General features: G+C 40.8%; 1 protein-coding gene across 1 annotated transcript; it reads left to right on the forward strand.

Moving 5' to 3' along the window:
• Positions 1-1,205: 1,205 nt before the first annotated feature.
• LOC310802283 (hyaluronidase PH-20-like) lies at positions 1,206-20,295 on the forward strand (the record flags this gene model as incomplete). Its single annotated transcript, XM_083666573.1, has 6 exons — positions 1,206-2,147; positions 2,291-2,380; positions 2,731-3,058; positions 13,191-13,261; positions 19,614-19,766; positions 20,203-20,295. 6 exons carry the CDS (start codon positions 1,206-1,208, stop codon positions 20,293-20,295), a joined length of 1,677 nt encoding a protein of 558 aa, XP_083522699.1.
• Between the last annotated feature and the right edge of the window lie 692 nt (positions 20,296-20,987).

The following is a 20,987-nucleotide window of genomic DNA, read 5'->3' on the forward strand; positions in this document are numbered from 1 at the left end:
ATCTCCAGAACAGGTTGGTACACCATTGATGTAAATCATTTGGCTTTTTTAACTTTGTCAACTTTGTTTTGTCTCACTTCCTCTCATGTTATAGTTTCAAGTGCTCATATTTTGTCTGGAGAGTGATCAATGATAACTGCCTCTATCTTGACCTTTAGGTAACAGACACACAAATAGACTATCAAACAAGTAAACAAGTAACTGAAATAATCTGGAAAAGTACCCTACTCAACAAAAGTGAATGTTGGATTCCACAATACGTTTTCTAACTTTGTTTTATTTGTCATATATAATAATACTATTAATATGCCACACGGGGGAAGTCTGGCGGATGTAATAGAATGAGGAATGGTATCAAATACCGTTCCTCATTCCATTCCATGCATTAAAATGAGTCCTACGATTTCTGCCTCCACCAGCCTCCCCATTGTCTCACATCAGATTGCATGACTCTATATCTCGCAAACTGTCATGGGATAGAACAAAAGTAGCCTGGCTTAAATGTGCTGTTATATCGCTACCTATAACTTGTAACTATAACCCATATATCTGTCAATTATTTTCATGTTTTTCTCCAGCGAATGTCTTAGTTACATGACCATGAAACTAGCAAAGGACTATGGTAGTTGAAGGTGCAGCTGTTATTTAATTTGGAAATGTACACGAAAAATGCAGATGGAGTCGTGCTGTCTGACCTGAGACAATGCCCACAACAATCAAAGCTGAGATCTGTGGCAATGTCCCAATGTATCCCTTTACACAACAATCTACAATTGCACTAGATCTCACAACAGATGATTCTACGATTTTTTTTTACAACCTTACTGTAATTGATCTTATAAAAAGTTGTTATTGCCATTGAGATTGACTGATCTGTCATTGTAAATACTGTGCCAAAAGCTGGTTGCTCCATCAGCCAAAATAGGAGATCTCATCTGGATGCTCTTTTGTGATGGTGCTGTGGATTATGATGTCACGATATGTGTTATGTTTACATTTGTCAACATGATATCAAACAAAAACAAAGTGTGCTGCTTTCAATTGAGAACCTTATTAAATCCCAGCCCAGCAAATAAAGGTGCCAGAGAACACATGTAAGACTTTGCTATGATAATGATTGTATTTAAAGTGCTTGCCAAACTATTGAAAAATCACTTTGATTGACTATGTTTTGTTTTGCCATCTTCAAAGGACAAGGTTTCAAAATGAATCTAGGCAGAGTCACCCTTCGTGGACGGCACCTCATAGACTTTCTCATTCTCATGACTCTCCTAGACACCAACAGGGCACTGCCCAAAACTGACCCTACCATAGATCCCGATTACCCCTTCCTCTTCATATGGAATGCTCCCACAGAAAGCTGTGAGACCAAACACGGCATGGGTCTCGACCTCTCCTACTTCCAGTTTGTCAGCAGCACTTTGAGGACCGACACCAATCAGAGCATCTCCATATTTTACACCGACCGCTTCGGCATCTTTCCGTACGTGGATGAGGACACTGGAGAAATGTACGAGGACGGCCTCCCGCAGCTGGTTGATCTACAGGAGCACCGCGAGGAAGCCGAAGACGACGTTGAATTCTACATTCCCGGAGACAAACCGGGTCTGGCCATCCTTGACTTCGAGGAGTGGAGACCGCAGTGGAGCCGCAACTGGGGAAGTAAGGACATCTATCGACAGATTTCAATCGAGACCATCAAAAACAAGACCAATGGATTATCTGATGATGAGGCTGAAGACAGAGCAAAAATTGTGTTTGAGCGCGGTGCCAAGCGATACTTTCTCAGATCCCTTAAGATTGGGAAGAGGTTGAGGCCCAATAGGCTTTGGGGATACTATCTTTACCCAGACTGCTATAACTACGACTACAACCAGCATATGACAGATTACTCCGGGAGCTGTCCTGAGATTGAGCAGGAAAGGAACGATGAGTTGCTGTGGCTTTGGGAGGAGTCCACCACCCTCTTCCCATCCATCTATCTGGAGCTGATACTAAGAGATTCCTATCAAGCCCGTCTATATGTCAGACACCGCATCCAGGAAGCTATGAGGGTATCCATGCTCCCTAACCATAATCACTCCATCCCCATCTACGCCTTCATTCGCCCAGTCTTCAAAGATAGTGTTGATGACTACATGTCCGAGGTCAGTTGATGACCATAACACTTAACTGTCATAAAGCCTATCTACATAATTCTCATACAAATTCTGACAACCCTGTATGAAATGGGGTATAGTGTTATGATTTAATTCAAGCCACATATGGCGATTATTTGTACTTTCCACAGTATGACCTGGTGAACACCATTGGGGAGGCAGCTGCCCTAGGAGCTTCCGGGGTAATCTCCTGGGGAGACATGGACGTCGCTGAAACAGAGGTATAGACCACTTCCTGTTTCTATGCTTGTGCTTCATCCATCAATTCACAATAGAGACTGAGACTTGTCATTTTTTAAAACAATATGTAGGCTAGCTGAATTTTAGCCAATTATTTCTCCAAAGCATAACATCCAAAACACACTCAATCAAACTCAAACACAAAGAGAGAGAAAAAAGAGAGAAAAAAGTGAGAAAATAAGACCCTGTCCCTGTCCCATGGCGGGATATCCTCCCACATATGCCCCTTCTGTACAGTTCTTTCTCTCATTTACAATTCAGCAAAATAGACACCACCAAAGAAGTCCTTAATCACTTTTCACTTTTTATCCTCTTTTACCACTTTTAACAGGACTCCTGCTTCGCTGCCAGACGCCACCTGGATAAGATCATGAACCCGTACATCCTGAACGTTTCCACGGCAACACGGCTGTGCAGCGAGGCCTTATGTCAGGCAAAGGGCCGCTGTATAAGAAAACACTGGGACAGTGATGATTACCTACACCTAGACCAATACCGGTACCAGATCAAGAGGTACGGGACCGGTGACCTGGTAGTGAAGGGGACAATGTCACAGGATGATGTAGACTGGTTTGCTGAGAGATTCAACTGTTTGTGCTACTCTGAGGAGCCCTGTCAGTTCCCCATTACTCTGAATACCTTCCGCACCTTTGTCCCAAGTGAGGGGAGTCACTCAACTGCTTCTCCTACTGGCCCCAGTTGTGCATTCTGTTTGTTTTGCACAGTTGTAAATATATTGTACCCTTATAGAACTGAACTGTATGGCTCAGTTTCTAGTTTGGAAGAGATATAACGATTTAATTGTTTCTGTACTTAAATCAGACCTGGGCAGAACATTTATTTGAAATGGTTTCAAATATTTAACAAACATGAGGTGTACTTGATTTAGCATGCCTTGCTTTCAGCATTTACATTTTGAAACTATACCATTACTTCAATTGTTCTTTACAAGTACACACATTCTTCAAATATTTGAAACCATTTCAAAAACGTGTTTTTCCCAGGTCTGTATTGAATACTATGAGAAGTAATTTGTTGTGCATTAAAGTGCTATGCTCCAATATTTTCAAAAATGTAGATTTAATAACCTGGTGTATTGTTTACTGATTTTTAATGGTTAGTCTACCAGCATGGATTTTGTCTTCAATCAATCTACAATCGACACTGACGTGAAAAAAATACACTACTGTCTATTTTGTAGATGATGGGGATCTTCTAATTTTCAAAATAAAGATTTTAGCACAGCAGTATTAGGATCTGTAAAGCTAATAGATATATCATGTGATATCCTATCTTGAACATCTTTACGACTGTTTGCATCAGGATTCATGATACAAACTTGGGGCCAATACCAACTGCCTGTCAAAGGAGGATTCTTGTTTCATGAACAGTGTGATCCTCACACCATGACTGTGTGAGGAGAGGGATAGTGTTTATGGTTCTGTGATAACATTGACACTACAGCAGACAGGTTAGAAGTCTGAGAAGTGAATTATTATACACTATGGCTCTTTTACATTTACAGTCATACTCCTTTCCATGGTTGGAAGCTATTACTATTTCAACTTAGTGGATTAGGACAATGAATTGAACTCATGAAATGGAAATTCCCATTAATATCAGTGGGGTTTTAATGAATGCTAAGATAAAATTTCAGTCAATATCAGTTTATTGTGTACTTTCTCTCATGACTTGATTACCATTGAATGTTCAGTAGAGTTACTATTACTTTACATACACTGTACAAAATAAGGAAATACTGAAACATCTCCTGGAATGCAGTAAGTACTATTCAACAGTAGGTGGCGTCAATACTCTATTTCCACACAGTACCGTTTTTTCAAAAAAGTTAGTCAATGGACTGAATTTACTCATTGTAAGCTTCTGTGGAAATGCTGATGTTACACAACATAATATGGATGAATATAAATTCATTTTCTGATGCAAAAGCATCAGCAGTACATGTGTACTGTTTTCATACAGTGATGACAATCAAACAATGATTGACAATCACATAATATAATTATTAAACAACAACAAAATAATTGTCACTTCATAAAAAAGTGTTCCTCTGAACTTTTGATGTTCAGTTTATGCATTCACAGTTCTTATACTGTGCACCCACAATTCAATTCAGCTTCAATTCACAATGAAAATGTTCAACACCATGACACATCATCCACACACTGGCATGACAGGTCTGACTGTCTGTGGTTAGAGTGGGGTTACACTCATCTTAAGGGCAATTGGATGTTGTCTTTGCAACAACAGGGTGACATAAGGGACACTGACTCTCGAGGGGGAATACAAAAGAGTGTCTATAGCCAGACAGTGGGCCTACATCTGCACAGAGCATGCAACAATGACTCAGTGAAATCACAGGCTACTGGGTTAAGATAAATACTAGTCATTGGTCTTAGTTTAACACCTAAACAGTATTTCCATGCCCAAAGCAAAAGTAGAATACCCTTTTACCTAAATACAAAATGATCTCTGTATCATTTTCCCAGAACTGATATTTTTTGTACATGTATATGTGTGTGAGCATGTCTCTGTAACACATAACAAACTCCTGCCTGTTGCTTCCTTCATGGATTTCGTTAAGCCTGTGAAAAACCCAAGAGAGGCCTGGTGAGAGCTTGGGCTGAGAGAGCTTGGGCTATAAAGCTCCAACCCTCGATGGGATACCCAGAGAAGAAGAAGGAATCCCTTTAATCCGCTGCAGATAGATTTTATCTCCTTCTCTCCGCTCAGAGAGAGGAAACACTGATAGCCTCTTGTTTAGAAATTCAATCTCATCCATCACAAAACAGAACTTTGTATCGACATATTTGAATACAAGTTAATCTTGGTAACTATTATGCACATCTTGTCTTTCTAGAAAGCTCGTCAAAGCTTCTCAATGGAAAAAAAGACTGCGAACTAAAAATGAGTATTACAAGAGCCTGTTTACTTTAGTTTTTTCATGGGTGAAAGAAGAATGGGATAGGTTTGAAGATGGTTAACAAGCAGACCATGATATGATGTGTGGATACAAGTCAGACATCAATATGAGAACAACATTTGACAAACAGTATGTATGATAGACTACCCTTCATTTATTGGATGCTATGAATATGTAATATGTCATACATATGGATAATTAATTGGATGACTCTGCTCTGCATATCTCCCTGTCTGGAGTAAAACAACCACAACAAACAAGTATACAATAGTATACAAGGCTACATAAAGAGCAGCTGAGCAGGTGGAAGCTGGAGGTGGTGGGAAGGACGACCACACAAAACATACTCTCATAGCCAGCGCAACCGTGTCACAACTGTTGAATGCTATGGAGTAGCGTAAACTTGGCTGCTTTTAAGCCTCTGTCGCTTGAACATGTGACAATGTTTTTGCGTATGTGTAAACCTGACGGACAGCTGTGCTGTTAGAGTACCCTAACTATCTAGTGACCTAGAGTACCCTTGAACTACTGGCTGGCTTTGGGTTGCAGGGAGTGGAGGCAGATCAGGCCTTGGGTTGCAGGAGTCCAAGGCATGTCTGATGTCTCTCTCTGGGATAGAGAGCAGACAGGCTGCAGTGATGTTCTCCTCTTGTCAGAGGAGACTCCTTCTGAGCAGCCTAAAGTTAGCTTCACCACCATTGATGACTGTCTTTGGAGTTCATTGAGCTCCGCCAGGCTGGGAGTGAGCGTCAGAACCAGGGTCACTCTGTTCTGTCTTTCATGTAGAGAGCCAGAACACTGTTTGGGTTCCCTTGTCAGGAACATAGAAGACCAACTGGGAATGGAAGACTTCAGAAGAAGCCAAATATATTTTGATCTGGAAGAAATCTTTGTTGAAATTTCAGTCAACATTTTTATACTTCTACTGCCAGCGGGAGTGTAGGCGTGTTTGAGTTTGCGCGGATTTGTTTGTGTGTGCATAATTGTCAGATATCACATGCCTCTCTTGTGAGACAGTTAAATGCATACATCCACATCATAATATTTCTCTGAGAGGGAGGTGAGTGTCTATTTTCCACTACTGTCCAAGCCATGAATCTAGGTTGATGTTGGTCAACCAAATGGTGCTGATTGCCTTGTGACATTGAACAGGCGTTCAATGACACGTTGATCACGTTGATCAAACACACGTATGCATGCACACACACACACACACACACACACACACACACACACACACACACACACACACACACACACAGACATATACACACTGTTGTTGGTGTTTGGATCCAGGCAGGGCGTTGTATGCCATGGTGATTTTCCATACATCCCAACTGCATGGAGAGATAATAATATATAGGTATCATAATTATAATTATAGGTAATTTCATTTTCACAAGGTCACTGCAGGTTACCAGGGTGCTCTATGAGAACAGCTCTCTGCTAATACACTAATGGGACCATATGGAAGATATGGACTACAGCTACAGTAACAAAAATGGTGCTGATCTATCCAATATGGATAAAGGTCTGGTGTTGCATTGAGATCCCAGCCTACCAGCCTATCCTACCACAATTGATATTATCATAATATCACAGTTGATATTATCAACTGTAAATACTGTTTTGGCACCATAGTTATTTTTGGGCTAAAAACCTGCAATTAACAGAAGCTGGCAAATGCTGGTATGATTCTGCTATGAATATAATTGTACTCTGAAATTGTATTTTGGAGACAAGAGACATGATGTGATATGTGTGTGTGGGAACCAAACTTTTTACCACTATCTTACTATTTACATGTGGCTGATACAATGACAGTGCTGTTTGATCTTCCATTGTGAATGGTGATCAATGCCTCCCTCTCTCAGCCCGGAGCACTTATTTACAGTTGAATAAGCATGCTTGGTGGACATCTTAAGGATATTACATTAATAACACTGTTTGTATATTCCATGCCATTATAATGTGTATAGTTGGCCAAAAGGCTTCTTCCATCGATACTGGTCTCTGATACTCTATGGTTGGGATGGCATATAACAACACAACAGAGACGCATTCTTTAAATTTGTGGTTTAGGCCTGAGTGCACCAGCATCCTGTGTGTCCCTAAGACACGTATAGCTTTAGATTTATGGTGAAACTCACAAACTCAATCAGTTTGTTCTAATTTATTTTACCTATTAATAAATTGGTTATTTTGTATTGATTTATCCTCATTCTTCCTATTTGCCGCAATGTAACATTGTGCGCTACCATTTCTGCTAAAACAGCATGATATACGCATGACCAGGTTTTCACATCGAGTTCATTCTAATGTTAATGTTCATGTGCATAGTTGACAACACGTAGACTTGAGTCATCGTCATCAGGTATTGAACCATGCGTAAACTGTAAAAGATGTTCTTGTAACTCATGCATGGTCATAGCATATTGGGATTCTTATTGTAATCTAGGATCAGGTATGAGTGTCTGTCATGCAGGGATGAGCGAATCATTATCAATCATCATTAATCATATTACATCTTATGGTGTCATATAGCCTATAACGTAATGTTAACTTGTGTCAGTAGGTCATGTGACCACTATTATGTAGAATCCCCTTTATCATGTCTGCAACCGTCTGAAGTGTATTAGAGAATAAATGTATAATTCTTAATGTACAGTTCTTATATAATTATTTTCCTCCTCTTCATAATGGATGATTACAAAAAAGTAGAGAAGTAACATACTTGTATTTGTAAGTACAAATCCTTGAAAAATCTACTACCGTAATTTCCGGACTATAAGCCGCTACTTTTTCCCCACGCTTTGAACCTCGCGGCTTAAACAATGACGCGGCTAATTTATGGATTTTTCCCGCTTTCACAAGCTTCATGCCGCCAAAAAACTGAGCAAAAAACACATTATGTGACGGTGCTCAGTTTTTTGGCGGCATGAAGCTTTCATTAGACCAATGGAATTGCCGAAACAATGTAACTGTTTAGATTAAATCGAGCGCGCTCAAACTTCCCATCATTCTGATTACGGTAGTCATTTTGAAAGCCAAAACAATCGCCACTGCAATGAAGTTTGAGGATTTTAGAGGTGGACCATCGTGGTGTCTCAGATTTATGAGACGTAAAGGCCTGTCCATCAGGGTACGGACGAGTCTGTGTCAGCAGCTCCCTCCCGACTACGAGGAAAAAGTTTCAAACTTCCGCAAATTCACTGATGCAAAGATAGCGGAGCATTCCATCGGCCCGCACGACATCATAAATATGGATGAGGTCGGTAGGCTTGGTAGGCTACTGTTTACCGCTAATTTTTTATTTTTGTTACAAGCCGTGTTTCGTTAAAGCCTATTTATTTTTTGTTACAAGCCGTGTTTCGTTAAAGCCTGTGTAAAGTTCATTTGTTTCAATGTACCGGTAGGCACCTGCGGCTTATAGACATGTGCGGCTTATTTATGTTCAAAATAATTATTTTTTTAAATTAATTTAAATTACGGTAGTTGTAATTTGTTACTTTCCACCTCTGCGTATATCCTCTTGGGCAAACTGCTTTTACACACAATATAATGAACAATGATATTATATCACAATTGTATATACATATTAAGCACAGTGACTACAGCACATGACCATATATTGACTGCTTAATCAGTCCTGATCCTTTGTTAGGACCAGTTATTGATAGATTAAGTGTACTTCAGCTTTGTAAGGACCATGGACTGTTAAATTGTACAGATATTGTTGTGAACATACTGAACAATTTAAACAATGCTGGGTTATTGAAGCAACCCAATCGCTGGGTTACATCCATTGGGTAAATATTCTGGGTGGTTTTCCTTGGCGCTGGGTTGTTTTCTGTGAGGGGGAGGCTCTCAGTTCCAGAAGGGGATCAACTGACCCAGTGACACACATCCTTAACCCCCCACTTTCTACTGTATCCATCTGCCAGGATCTCTGTGCCTCTAAAGCTGTCACACACACAATGTATTAGAACTATGAAAGTCAGTGAGAGGTAATCTGCTTTTACACTTTTCCTCTCCTTCTCTGTCTTTCACACACACACACACACACACACACACACACACACACACACACACACACACACACACACACACACACTTTCTGGTTGTACAGCATTACTGCAAATGTCATTGCCACAAGCTCTGTTAAATCTGATCAGTAATCTTGTCATTATAAGTCCTCATATGATTTGTCATATCCTTTGTATAAACTCTGTGGCATGCGAGATTAGGGATTTGGGATTTGTCTGCTTAATGCCGGCTTGGAGCAACTGATTTAATTAGCCATTTGTGCTCATCAAGTTGTCGTTATCCTTCTCTGATTTAAAGGACTGTTCCTAACTGTCTAACTGAATTTAACCGAACTGAACTGAAATCAACAGAGATGAAGTAACCTTGTCTGAACTGATGGAATAGAATACTTTATTATCTGTTCGGAAATGTTTCAAGGCAAACTTTGCTGACAACTAAATCACAATCACAGAGAACAAAACACTACAAACACAGCAGGCATACAACATAAATGTGTAGAGTTATAGTTCATAGTCCTTGTTTGGTAGATTGATTTAAATTAACATTTAAATGAAATGGTCCAGACTGAGTTGAGTTGAGTTGATGTGAATGTACTTGAAGTAAAGTGAGATATATTCTGGCCTAATAATATAATTGGTTACTGACCCACTTCCAGCAGGACTCAATTGAATGCAATAATGGTGTGATTTCATCATATCCCATCACATCATCATGTCATCTTTTGCAATGACAAAGAATGAACATTACTACACGTTTATGCCAAATTGGCAATACAATTAAACACTATGATATGTCACTACATTGATATTATTACATAGAATCTATCTATCTATCTATCTATCTATCTATCTATCTATCTATCTATCTATCTAACAAAATATTGCATCGGTAACATTAGCTAGCTTAGCTTGGTGCATGTGTGTGTGTGTGTGTGTGTGTGTGTGTGTGTGTGTGTGTGTGTGTGTGTGTGTGTAAATGGAGTAGGAGGATGATGCTGAAGAAAACAAAGAAACCTCCTTGCAGAAATCTAGATAACAGTTTTGAGTTTGAATTGCATTTGAATATGCAAAAATAAAATGTCAAATGAAGAATACACATGTGCAGCTGTTTTCCCCAAATATCCCAAACCTGGTGATGCTTGGTGCAGAGAATGATGACGGAGACATTTGAAGCAATTTGCAGATAGGGTTCATTTGAGGACAGATGTGCCTTTCATTGCTGTCTACAAGACATTGTGGATTAAACTTTAGAAAAATCATGTCAGGTTACTATAGCAATGTAAAGATTGTGAACTGTTTTATTTTTTTTAAATGACATGTGTATGCTAAAGTCACATCCATGCATTGTACCAATGCAATGATGGGCCTGCAAATCTTCCAAACATGAATAATTGCAAAATCCCAAATTAGGATTTGGAACTCATCCTGTTCAGCATACATCCTGTGCTCTGCTCTGCCAGGGAGCCTCTGTGTATCTAAAGATGACACACACACACACACACACACACACACACACACACACACACACACACACACACACACACACACACACACACAATGATAGTCTACATGTATGAGTGGCACTGAGATCAGGTGCATGAAGCTAAAGTGGGCTAAATACACAGACACGTACTGTAGATACCAGATACGGATAGCAACAGATCCCCAAGGTTGGGGTTAAGCTGCTAAACCAATGTGGCTGAGAGCCAAGCTGCTGCTGCATGCCTTTCTAATTAACTAACATGGAAAGTACAGGACAACTGTTGCCATTGTAGGATTCCCCTGGGAAAAGACATGAAGAGACTGTGTGTGTGTGTGTGTGTGTGTGTGTGTGTGCATGTGTGTGTGTGTGTGTAGTGCGTAGTGTGGTGTGGTGTACGTGCAAGCGGCCGGGCGTGCATGTGTGCGGGTGGTTGTGTGTGTGTGTGTGTTGGTTCATGTGCGTATGTCTGTGAGTGTGTGCACAAGCAAGTGTATGTATATAAGTACACGTGTGTGGAGGTCTGTTCTTCTTTACAGATTATCATAACTGACATGACTGTTATGAAGCACAGCCATGATGGACGATTTGTAATCGAGTTACCTCATCATATTTTCCCTCCCACTCTCTCTTTGTTCCACTCCATGCAGTAACGAGTGATGTTGCTAAACATCAGAATAATTAAAAGCCTCCATGCTTAAGGCAAACTAGGCTCTGGTCTTGGGGGAGCACTACCTCGTTAGCTTGCATGATCACTTCATTAATAATTATCTAACGACATGTACGTCATGCACAGCAGCAGAAGTAATGTCTATGACCCAAAGCTGAGCATTGCAGTTTTGTTTACTGTTCCACTTCTGTAGTCCCTTTCTCTATAACTGTATCCCACAGCTGAACATTGGCTAACTTGCCCTTGCTCCCTCTCATCTGTCATCTCTCTCTCTTTTCAAGAAGGTGACAGAATTATTGCGCACAGCTAACAAAACTATTGCTTACACAGACCAAAGATTAAAAGTAGTTTCAGTGGGGAGACTATGTACGGTAATACTTTGTCAGTCTGACTTGAGTACACAGGTTATAGTTAACTCATACTGAATTCAATCCAAATCCTTGGTACTTGCTTCGGCCATGAGCAGACAGAAGTCGAAATAGAAGACCGTACTTTAGCAGACAGAAATGTATTTTGACAACATTTGATTCATTATTCGCAGGGCAGGAGAGACTCACACATAAACACTCTAGAAGAAAGTCAAACAAATTGAGTGTAGAAATAATGCACAGGAGCTAGGCAGAATTAATAATCAAGACCTGAACACAAAGAGATACAGAATGACAAACACAGGCAAACAGACAGATCGATACAATATACATTCACATACACATACACATAATAAACTGGCCTGAAGTGATGAAACACACATGAAGATTCAGATTAAGTGATTTACAGTGAATATGCAAATGTAGAGCTAGACTCCTAAAAGGATGATTTTACCCTGATATGGAGGAGCATGTGCCAAAAGAAATCAGTGATGTCTACGAAATAGGCTTTGAAGCAAAGTTATTGGAACACAAGTCTTTGAGCAGATGAGACTGGCTAGGATTTATTGCCATGCATCAAGCATCAAAGAAAAGGGGACTGTCTTATTCTGTCATCAGATGTGCACATTGCAGCGAAGACTCTCAAAGCTACGTTCATATTTTTAAATTGAATGTAATGGAATAGCCCTCACCACAGACAATTGAACTCTTTTTATCTACTGCAATACTTCTGATGTATCAAAGTGTTGACAACTGAGTAAGTTGAAGTGGGGACATGTTTCTGTTTATTAAATATCCAATAAATCATCAACAAACTCCATGCCCAGAGCACATTTGCTTGCCTAATTGCATTTTTTTGGGGATAAAATCAACTGGATTAGGCCCAAACTGACACAGGTGGTGCTCATTGAGCTAATTAACACAAGGCCTTTGAAGGGGGTTAGTTCTTTAGAGAGAGTTAGTCCTTCGGGTCTGTCCTTTAGAGAGAGTTAGTCCTTTGGGTCTGTCCTTTACAGTAGCTTTCACTGATTTCAACCAAGGCTAAAATCATTGTTCCATGTATTTCTGTAGTTTATCCTAGGGCAAATAGAGTAAAAGCTATACAATTTGGAATGGAGTTTCCTTTGGCTGGCTGGAAAGGTAATATTATGTTTCTTTAATTGCCATATTAACTTGTCCACTTCTAAAGATAGTCAATTCTAGATAGCTTTTTTTTTGTCAGTTTGGCTTTTGAGCAAGTCAGTCTTAATGGTGTACTTGTATTTTTGCCCCCCCCATGACAGATCAGAGGACGCTAAACGGCGTGCCCACTCGTGCGGGCCTGCGACTCCCATGGCTGCCCCTCTTTGTGATGGTGAGTTACAGACCAACGGTGCCCGCCTTGGCCATCACCCACACACAACCCCACACAGGCTAGCAATTGTTTCCCCCTCGACCCAAGTCACACTGTGACGCAAACTGCCCTCTTTGTCTTCCTATAAACTCAGCAAAAGTTCCCTCCCTTGAATGAGAGAATCTGAGTGTGCGTTTATTTTTCATAATGCTTACTTTTCAGATTGTGAATGAAGTTGCGGAAGGTAGCACTACCTATTGACAGATGCACTCATTCATTTGAGTGTGAGAAAGAAAATATTGTGAGTAATCTATGAGTAGCCTAAATCATTTGTATAATGCATATATCTCTCCCTCTCCAACATAAATGCTTAACACCACTCTTGGATGACAGGTTATTTCTTTCTAGAATCGAACTTCTGATGTGATATGGACATTTCCACTGACATCAATGTACCATTTACTGTATATTGTGAGAGTTTGAGTTATGTACTTCTAAATCGAGTCAGAATTTATGTTGTAATGGAGTTCACTGAGCATTTCACCACTCTGTAATGCTTTGGTTGGCATGGCTGGGTTGGTCAAAAGCCGAACACTTTGGATGGGTGACATCACTGGGAAACTTGCCACAGCAATACAATCCCAGGTGACATTGTTGCCGTGGAAATATTGCAAAGCAAACGTAAGCTGGTTGTGATGCCATTTTGCTACAATAAAGGGTAGAAATATGACAATTACCTTAGAAGAGTACCTAACTAAACAAATAAATAGAAGGATTCGAATCAAATGATCCGTAACTTACAAATAATACAGCACATTGATTTAATTTCTACTGTCTACCAGACTTTGTTGCTGGAAGTTGAGTAAATTCCGAAAGATGGGTTTCTCTGACAGACACAAGGAAGAGGACACCAGAATCTCAGGCTCAGTCAGATTACCAATTTAATATGAATTTGGGTACAGATTATTTTGCATCAGCAATAAAGTGGCTTGTACTAACAACATCTCTTCTGCTAAAATGTATATACATATACTGAGTTACATATGCTTACATTCAAAATGTTTATTCATGTGTCAGGATGACATCAATATCATCATAGTCACTCCTTAGCAATCACAATTATCTTAGGAATTAGAATGTTTAGTCGAACATAGTTGAAGTAATGGTGACAAGATGGGGTGGTTGTGTCCTTGCACTGCACAGATGGCACCCCCAAGAAGTAATGGTCCATTTATGCTTGGGCTTACTTAGATGGAATTCATAATAAGAGTCTAATTCCGTAACAGATTGAAGAATACTATGTGTGTGCTGATGCTGTAGTGTCTCCGGGATTCCATTCTATTTTCAGTGTTGTGATATTCTGTGTATCTTAACACTGAACGCATTGCTTATTCTTTGTTTTATATCCGTGAAAACATACAGTAACATTTGCTCATGAAATCCTCTTTTTGCCTGGAGAATTTCCCTTGATGAAGACTGTAATGGTTTGTGAGAGGATATTCATAGCTGTTATTTACAGCTGCAGAGACTGAATACGATCTGTCAGTACAGTATGAAAGTACTGGCCTGTGGGAGAAATAGTTTTTTCACCTGTTGTGACTCACTTACCCTGTGCTGTGTGGTGTCTCAGGCCCTTGGGGACAAGGCTTTTTATACTGTATATCCTTGCTCATTGCTACACTGCTAGGGTGAGCTGATGTGCTACGAAGGTGCCCTACTGCTGTTTAGTACAGTAGAGATCCATTTTCTTCCCAACCTTTTCACTTTGGATTCTCCTCAACAGATAATGACTAACCCATCGCAGACTTCGCTGCCATGGTATAGGGTGGTGTTGTTAAGGTTACTGATGTCATCGTCGCCCACTCCTGACTCGTTGTGCTACAGTCAGTTGAGGCTAACAGATCAATCTAACCAATTCACAGATTGTGGTAACATTGTAGAGTTGAATTTGCGTCAGAGTCCGAGTGATGTCAAGCCAAGTTGCGTCTCAAGTCACCAGTTCTGCATTCCGCTCCAAGTGCGATCTCTTTCTCTTTGTGAATCCAGCCATTCAATTAAATAGTGCATTGCTTTATGTATAAGGCTAACTTGTTCCTCTACAGTAGCACTGTGCTAGGTGTTGCACAGAATTATTGTTGTTAGGACGCACCAAGATCATGACCAAGCTAGGCACATCTGTTATTACAAAAACTGTGGAAGACGCCTCTCCAACCACTTAAAAACTTTGGTGTAAACATGTATGAAACAGGACTTACATTTCTCATGAGGCAGATTTGTTAAAAATATAAATCCTTTTGCAAAAGCATTTTGCCAGGGGGCTTGAGAATGCTTGATTGCCACAGTAACAGCACTTCAAATTGATACTGTAACTGGTGTGCAATTGCTGTGAATGATTCAAAGTGCTCTGTGTCTGGACAAGGAATTATAGGCTCCTTTCTTTGGTTTCTTTAGCTTCTCTTCCTCTTCCTTAGTGTTTGGAGACAAAAACAAGTTAGCTGAGGAGAGCTTTCCTGGCCCTTAATGGTGTAGGTAGCTTCAAATAGACCTGAAGTGATCCATGAGTAACAAGCACAAACCTTTGATAATGTCATGATACTATCCCCAATTAAAATGTCAACAGGAACGCTTTTAAAACATTAGGAACCATAACAACATTGAAAGGACGGGAACCAATGAATTATTGATTATGTGATGGAATTAATTATTAACTAAATTGTTATTACTGTAAGTTGTACTGTCTGCTATTGCATTCATAAAAGAATGGACAAACTTTAGAAAAAAGCATAATCTGCACATTATGAGGATATTTTATCCTTCCTAATTTCTCCTAGAAGGCTGGATAAAAAAAGAACAAGTTTGTGTAATGAAGATGAGTAACAAATTACATTTAGGAAAATGACACTAGTTGTGATACTTGACCACAGACCCATTTGACTAGATCTGTAATATACATGTATTTCCAGATGCAGTAATTTCAAGATTTGGACTGTATTCCTCTGTATTTCTTCATACAGTATATGAATATGTTGTTTGTAGATAGAGGGACGGTGGGGGTTGAAGCATCCAGGTTTCCTACACATGTCCATGATGAACAGTTTTGCAGAATAATGCTGAGAAGAGTAGAGAATTACTCCAAATGGCCACTAATGTTCATCTCTTGTTTTCTATTCAGCGTAAAATCACCCTTCCTGCATATTTGTGTGAGGACACTACTGAATGGAATTTAATTACTAGGCATCATTTTGTCATTTTCCAACTGATCTGATGATGGATGTCTAAGTCTATACATCACAAAGGCAAGCAGAACATTAGTGTTCAGATAACTGATCTCTTAGCATCAACTCCCCAACTGTCAAAGTGCACAAGCACTTATACTATATGTGCTTAACCCTGCTATGACTAGGAATCAAGGTTAAAGGTCAAAGATAATGATGCCGAGGAGAGTGAACGAGGCATAAGATGGACCGCATAGAGTGGGAGGGGGGATGGGGGTGAAAGAGTTGAGGATATCTGAAGGTCCTACAGCTCAATTATCTGCATGAATAAGCCCTTGATGAAAACTTCAAACAAACATCAACAAAGGGTTTCTTTGCTGTGAGAAAAAAAAGAAGAAAGAAGCAATAATTTGGCAGTTGTAATTTGGCAGCATAGCTGTGCCATTGTGGCCCCTCATTCCAGTGCAGGATGGGTGTTTACTCATTGTACCCCAAATGGTACCCAGACAGTCTCCTTAGTGCGTTCGCTTGGGGGGAAGGCAAGGGGGGTTCTCAGAATTCCCATCGAGCAAACACTCATTTAGGCAGTCAAGCGTTCAATCACAGGCGGTGACCTAGAAATGAGGAAACAATCCCAACAAAGGCCTGAACGAGACAATAAAGCCCTTATCCTCCCAGGATGGCATCCGCTCCATCTGATGGATCAGATTATACAACGAGGGGCATGAGCGGACCCGACAGCTCCGTCTGTGCCCAGGCTTACAGGGTACAGTATAGTGCCCACGGGGTGGTGTGACAGCGCATGTGTAATGTAGTATCGCTCTATTGAGAGACATTGAGCTACAAATATTGGACATATACAGTGGTAGAGAAGTATCCAACTGTGCATATGTATGTACTGCATTTGGCTGAAGTAGAACAAAGGGATGATTTGGGTGTGCATACAGTAGATATGTTTGGCAGGGAGGGACAGCCTTGCAGGACCTTGACTAATGTTGTAAGAGGTTGGTCTATGAACATGCTGAAATGCTGTGCAGCAGCAGTACTTTCTGTGGGGTTAAATTCTGGCAAATATACAGTGCCTTCGGAAGGTATTCAGACCCCTTCACTTTTTTCACATTTTGTTGTGTTATAGACTTATTTTAAAATGGATTAAATTAAAAGAATTTGCCATCAATCCACACACGATACCCCAGAATGACAAAGCGAAAACACATTTTTTGAAATTTCAGTAAATGTATTCAAATTAAAATACAGAAATATCTCATGTACATAAGTATTCAAACCCTTTGCTATGACACTCTTTAGCTTTTTCTTTAGCTAAAATGCAAACATGTCATGAACAAATCACTCAATACGTTGAATTGAATCCATCTTAATGCAAGGACAATTGTTCATGTAATGGAATTAATATTTTTGTTTTTATAGACTCTCTGATTTGCATAGGAATCAATTACACACTGTGTAGATTTTGGATGTCACTACCAACTCAGCAAATTTCATAATTTTCTCTTGTTCCTGACAAACTCTCCAGTCCCTGCCATAGGAATCAATTACACACTGTGTAGATGAGATGAACTATTATCTTATTATTCTAAATTACATGAACTATTATCCTTGCATTAAGATGGACTCAATTCAACTTAATGAGTGATTTGTTGATGACATTTTTGCATTTTAGCTAATTTCCCACCAGTGTCAATCAAATCCCTGAACATGTTTATTGTGGGAGTGCACAGAAGGTTGAGCCTTTTGATCCCGGTTTCCTGAATCAAGGGTAGGTGAGAGACATGGAGAGAGAGTGTACATTTGTCAGGAGTTGTGGAATTGTCTGTGTCTTCAGGATTGGCGTAGGAGTAGAATTCCTTCTGTATTTGAATAAAGTGTAATTAGCTAGTTACTTTGTCAGTTTTTGGTAGAATAAGTAGGATTGGTTAGTCTGTCAGTTTCTGTCTAGTTTCTGTTGAAAAGCTGTTATTACTATTTTGAATTGATTAGCTATGTGGCTGTGTTTGAAGGTGTTGACTGGTAGTTTGTGGGATAATCACTCTGTATGACTGCTGATAGGTGGGAGAGGCTTACGCCTCTGCTAGGCAATCAGCAATTTGTGAATTGCCCTTTTAAGCCTCACTGATCGGACAGTGCCAGCTGTAGTGTCAGCCTCTTCTTCTCAGCCTCTGCACACAAAGACTTGGGCACATGAAGACAAGGGAGTCTATCTGTGGGAGTCCATCAAGGAAGGACAGAGAATGGCCACACGGCTGAGTATTTGCCTTCGGTATTGTTGTCATCAGCTATATTCCTTTTTGCTTTAGAATCCCCCGAATTTCACCTGCTATAATGTGTTTTCTCTCATCCCTGCTATTTCACCTTTCTGTAGCTTACTTAGACAAGGCCCTTCACCTCGCCGCAGCAACCAATCCAATCTGGTGTACCCCACACTTTCAAGATGTATTGATCTTGCGGTTACCAGAGGACTCTGGAACTGCCAGTCAGCAGTCAGGAAAGCAGAGGCTAGGGCTCCTCATCTCACCTAAGTGGACATTTAATGTTCTTTCTCTTTCACATCGAGCAGCTGAGAGGAAATGGAGGAAAACAGACCATTCTCAGACCATTCTCCTCCTCTATGAATGCTGCCAAAGCTTCATTCTACCATTCTAAAATTCAGTCGTCTGCCTCTGACCCAAGGAAACTGTTTGCCACATTGTCCTCACTCCTCAACCCACCTTCCTCTCCCCCTCCCTCCTCCCTCTCTGAAGATGACTTTTTCACCTACTTTGTAAAGAAGGCTGATGACATTAGCAGCTTTTTCACACAGCCTTCACTACTACCACTAGTAGATTTGGCTGTGGTTTATCATCACTTTCCCCTCTCACCCCTGATGATGTCTTATCTTGACTCCAAATGGGCAACCACCTGCCCTCTCGATCCCATCCCCTCACCCCTTCTCCAATCCATCTCGAACCACATCCTCCCTCATCAATTCCTCCCTGACCAGTGGCTCTGTCCTGGCTGCCTTTAAGATAGCCAGAGTCAAACATCTTCTCAAGAAGCCATCACTTGACCCATCAGTTGTCCAAAACTACAGACTGGTATCCCTTCTTTCATTCTTATCTAAAACTCTTGTTTGTAACCAACTCTCGCGTTATCTCTTTCAGAACAATCTCCTTGACCCACAACAATTCGGCTTCAAGGCAGCTCACTCTACTGAGACTGCTCTCCTTGCTGTCATGGAGGCCCTCCACACTACCAGAGCATCATCCCTCTCCTCTGTTGTCATTCTTCTGGACTTGTCTGCTACGTTTGACACAGTAAACCACCAGATCCTTCTCTCCACCCTCTCAGAGCTGGGCATCTCATCTCTGCACTCTCTTGGTTTGTATCCTACCCGGCCGATCGCTCATACCAGGTAATGTGGAGAAGGTCACTGTCCACATCACACACCCTCTCCACTGGTGTGCCCCAGGGATCTGTCCAAGGACCCCTTTTGTTCTCTCTGAATACCAAATCTCTCGGCTCTGCAATTTCCTCACACAGTTTCTCTTACCACTGCTATGCGGCAGCAACTTTTTATCTCTTTTCCCCCCTCTGACAAACACGTGGCAATACGTGTCTTGCAGACATCTCTGCCTGGATGTCTGCTCACCACCTCAAGCTCAATCTTGACAAGACAGAGCTCCTCTTCCTTCTGAGGAAAGCCTGCCCATCTCCATTATGGTAGAGAACACCACTGTGTCCTCCTCCCAGACAGCAAAGAATCTTGTTGTGATCCTGGACAACCAACTGTCCTGTGCCACTAACATCACAGTGATGGCCTGCTCCTGTAGATTCTTCCTCTAAAATATTTGAAGGATATGCCCATTCCTCAGAGAAGTCGCACAACTCCTGATCCAAGCACTTTTCTTCTCTCGCCTAGATTCCTGCAACTCACTGTTGGCCAGGCTCCCTGCCTCCACCATCAGACCTCTGCAGCTCATCCAAAACGCTCAGCCCGTCTGGTGTTTAATCTCCCCAAATTCTCCCATGTCACCCTCCTCCTCCGCACCCTTCAGTCCCAGTAGCAGCTCGCATCAGATTCAAGACCCTCTTGCTCGCCTACAGAGCGGTAAAGGAAACAGTCTCTCCCTATCTGCAATCGACGGTCAGTTCCCAAACCCCGGCCCGATCACTCTGTTCTTCCCACCTCTATTGGTACCACCATCTCTATGAAGACATAGTGGTTGCTCTGCTCAGTCACGGCACTTCTCTGTCTTGGCGCCCCAGTGGAATGAGTTTCCCACTACTTTCAGGATGGCGGAGTCACTACCTATCTTTTGCCGTAGACTAAAGACCCATCTCTTTAGGGTACACTTGGGCTCAGACCTCTCCACCCCCTTACACCCTACATTACTATATCATTTATTTTTTTTATTGATAAAATAAAGTTTATTCCTTTCTCTAACACTGTGACGGCCAATGGTTCTTATCAAAGGTTTTACTTACGATGATTGTTGTATAGTTGATTCACTTACTTAGACAAATGTACTTGTTGT

The sequence above is a fragment of the Argentina silus genome (assembly GCF_951799395.1).
Source record: "Argentina silus genome assembly, chromosome: 3".
Classification (NCBI taxonomy): Eukaryota; Metazoa; Chordata; class Actinopteri; order Argentiniformes; family Argentinidae; genus Argentina; species Argentina silus.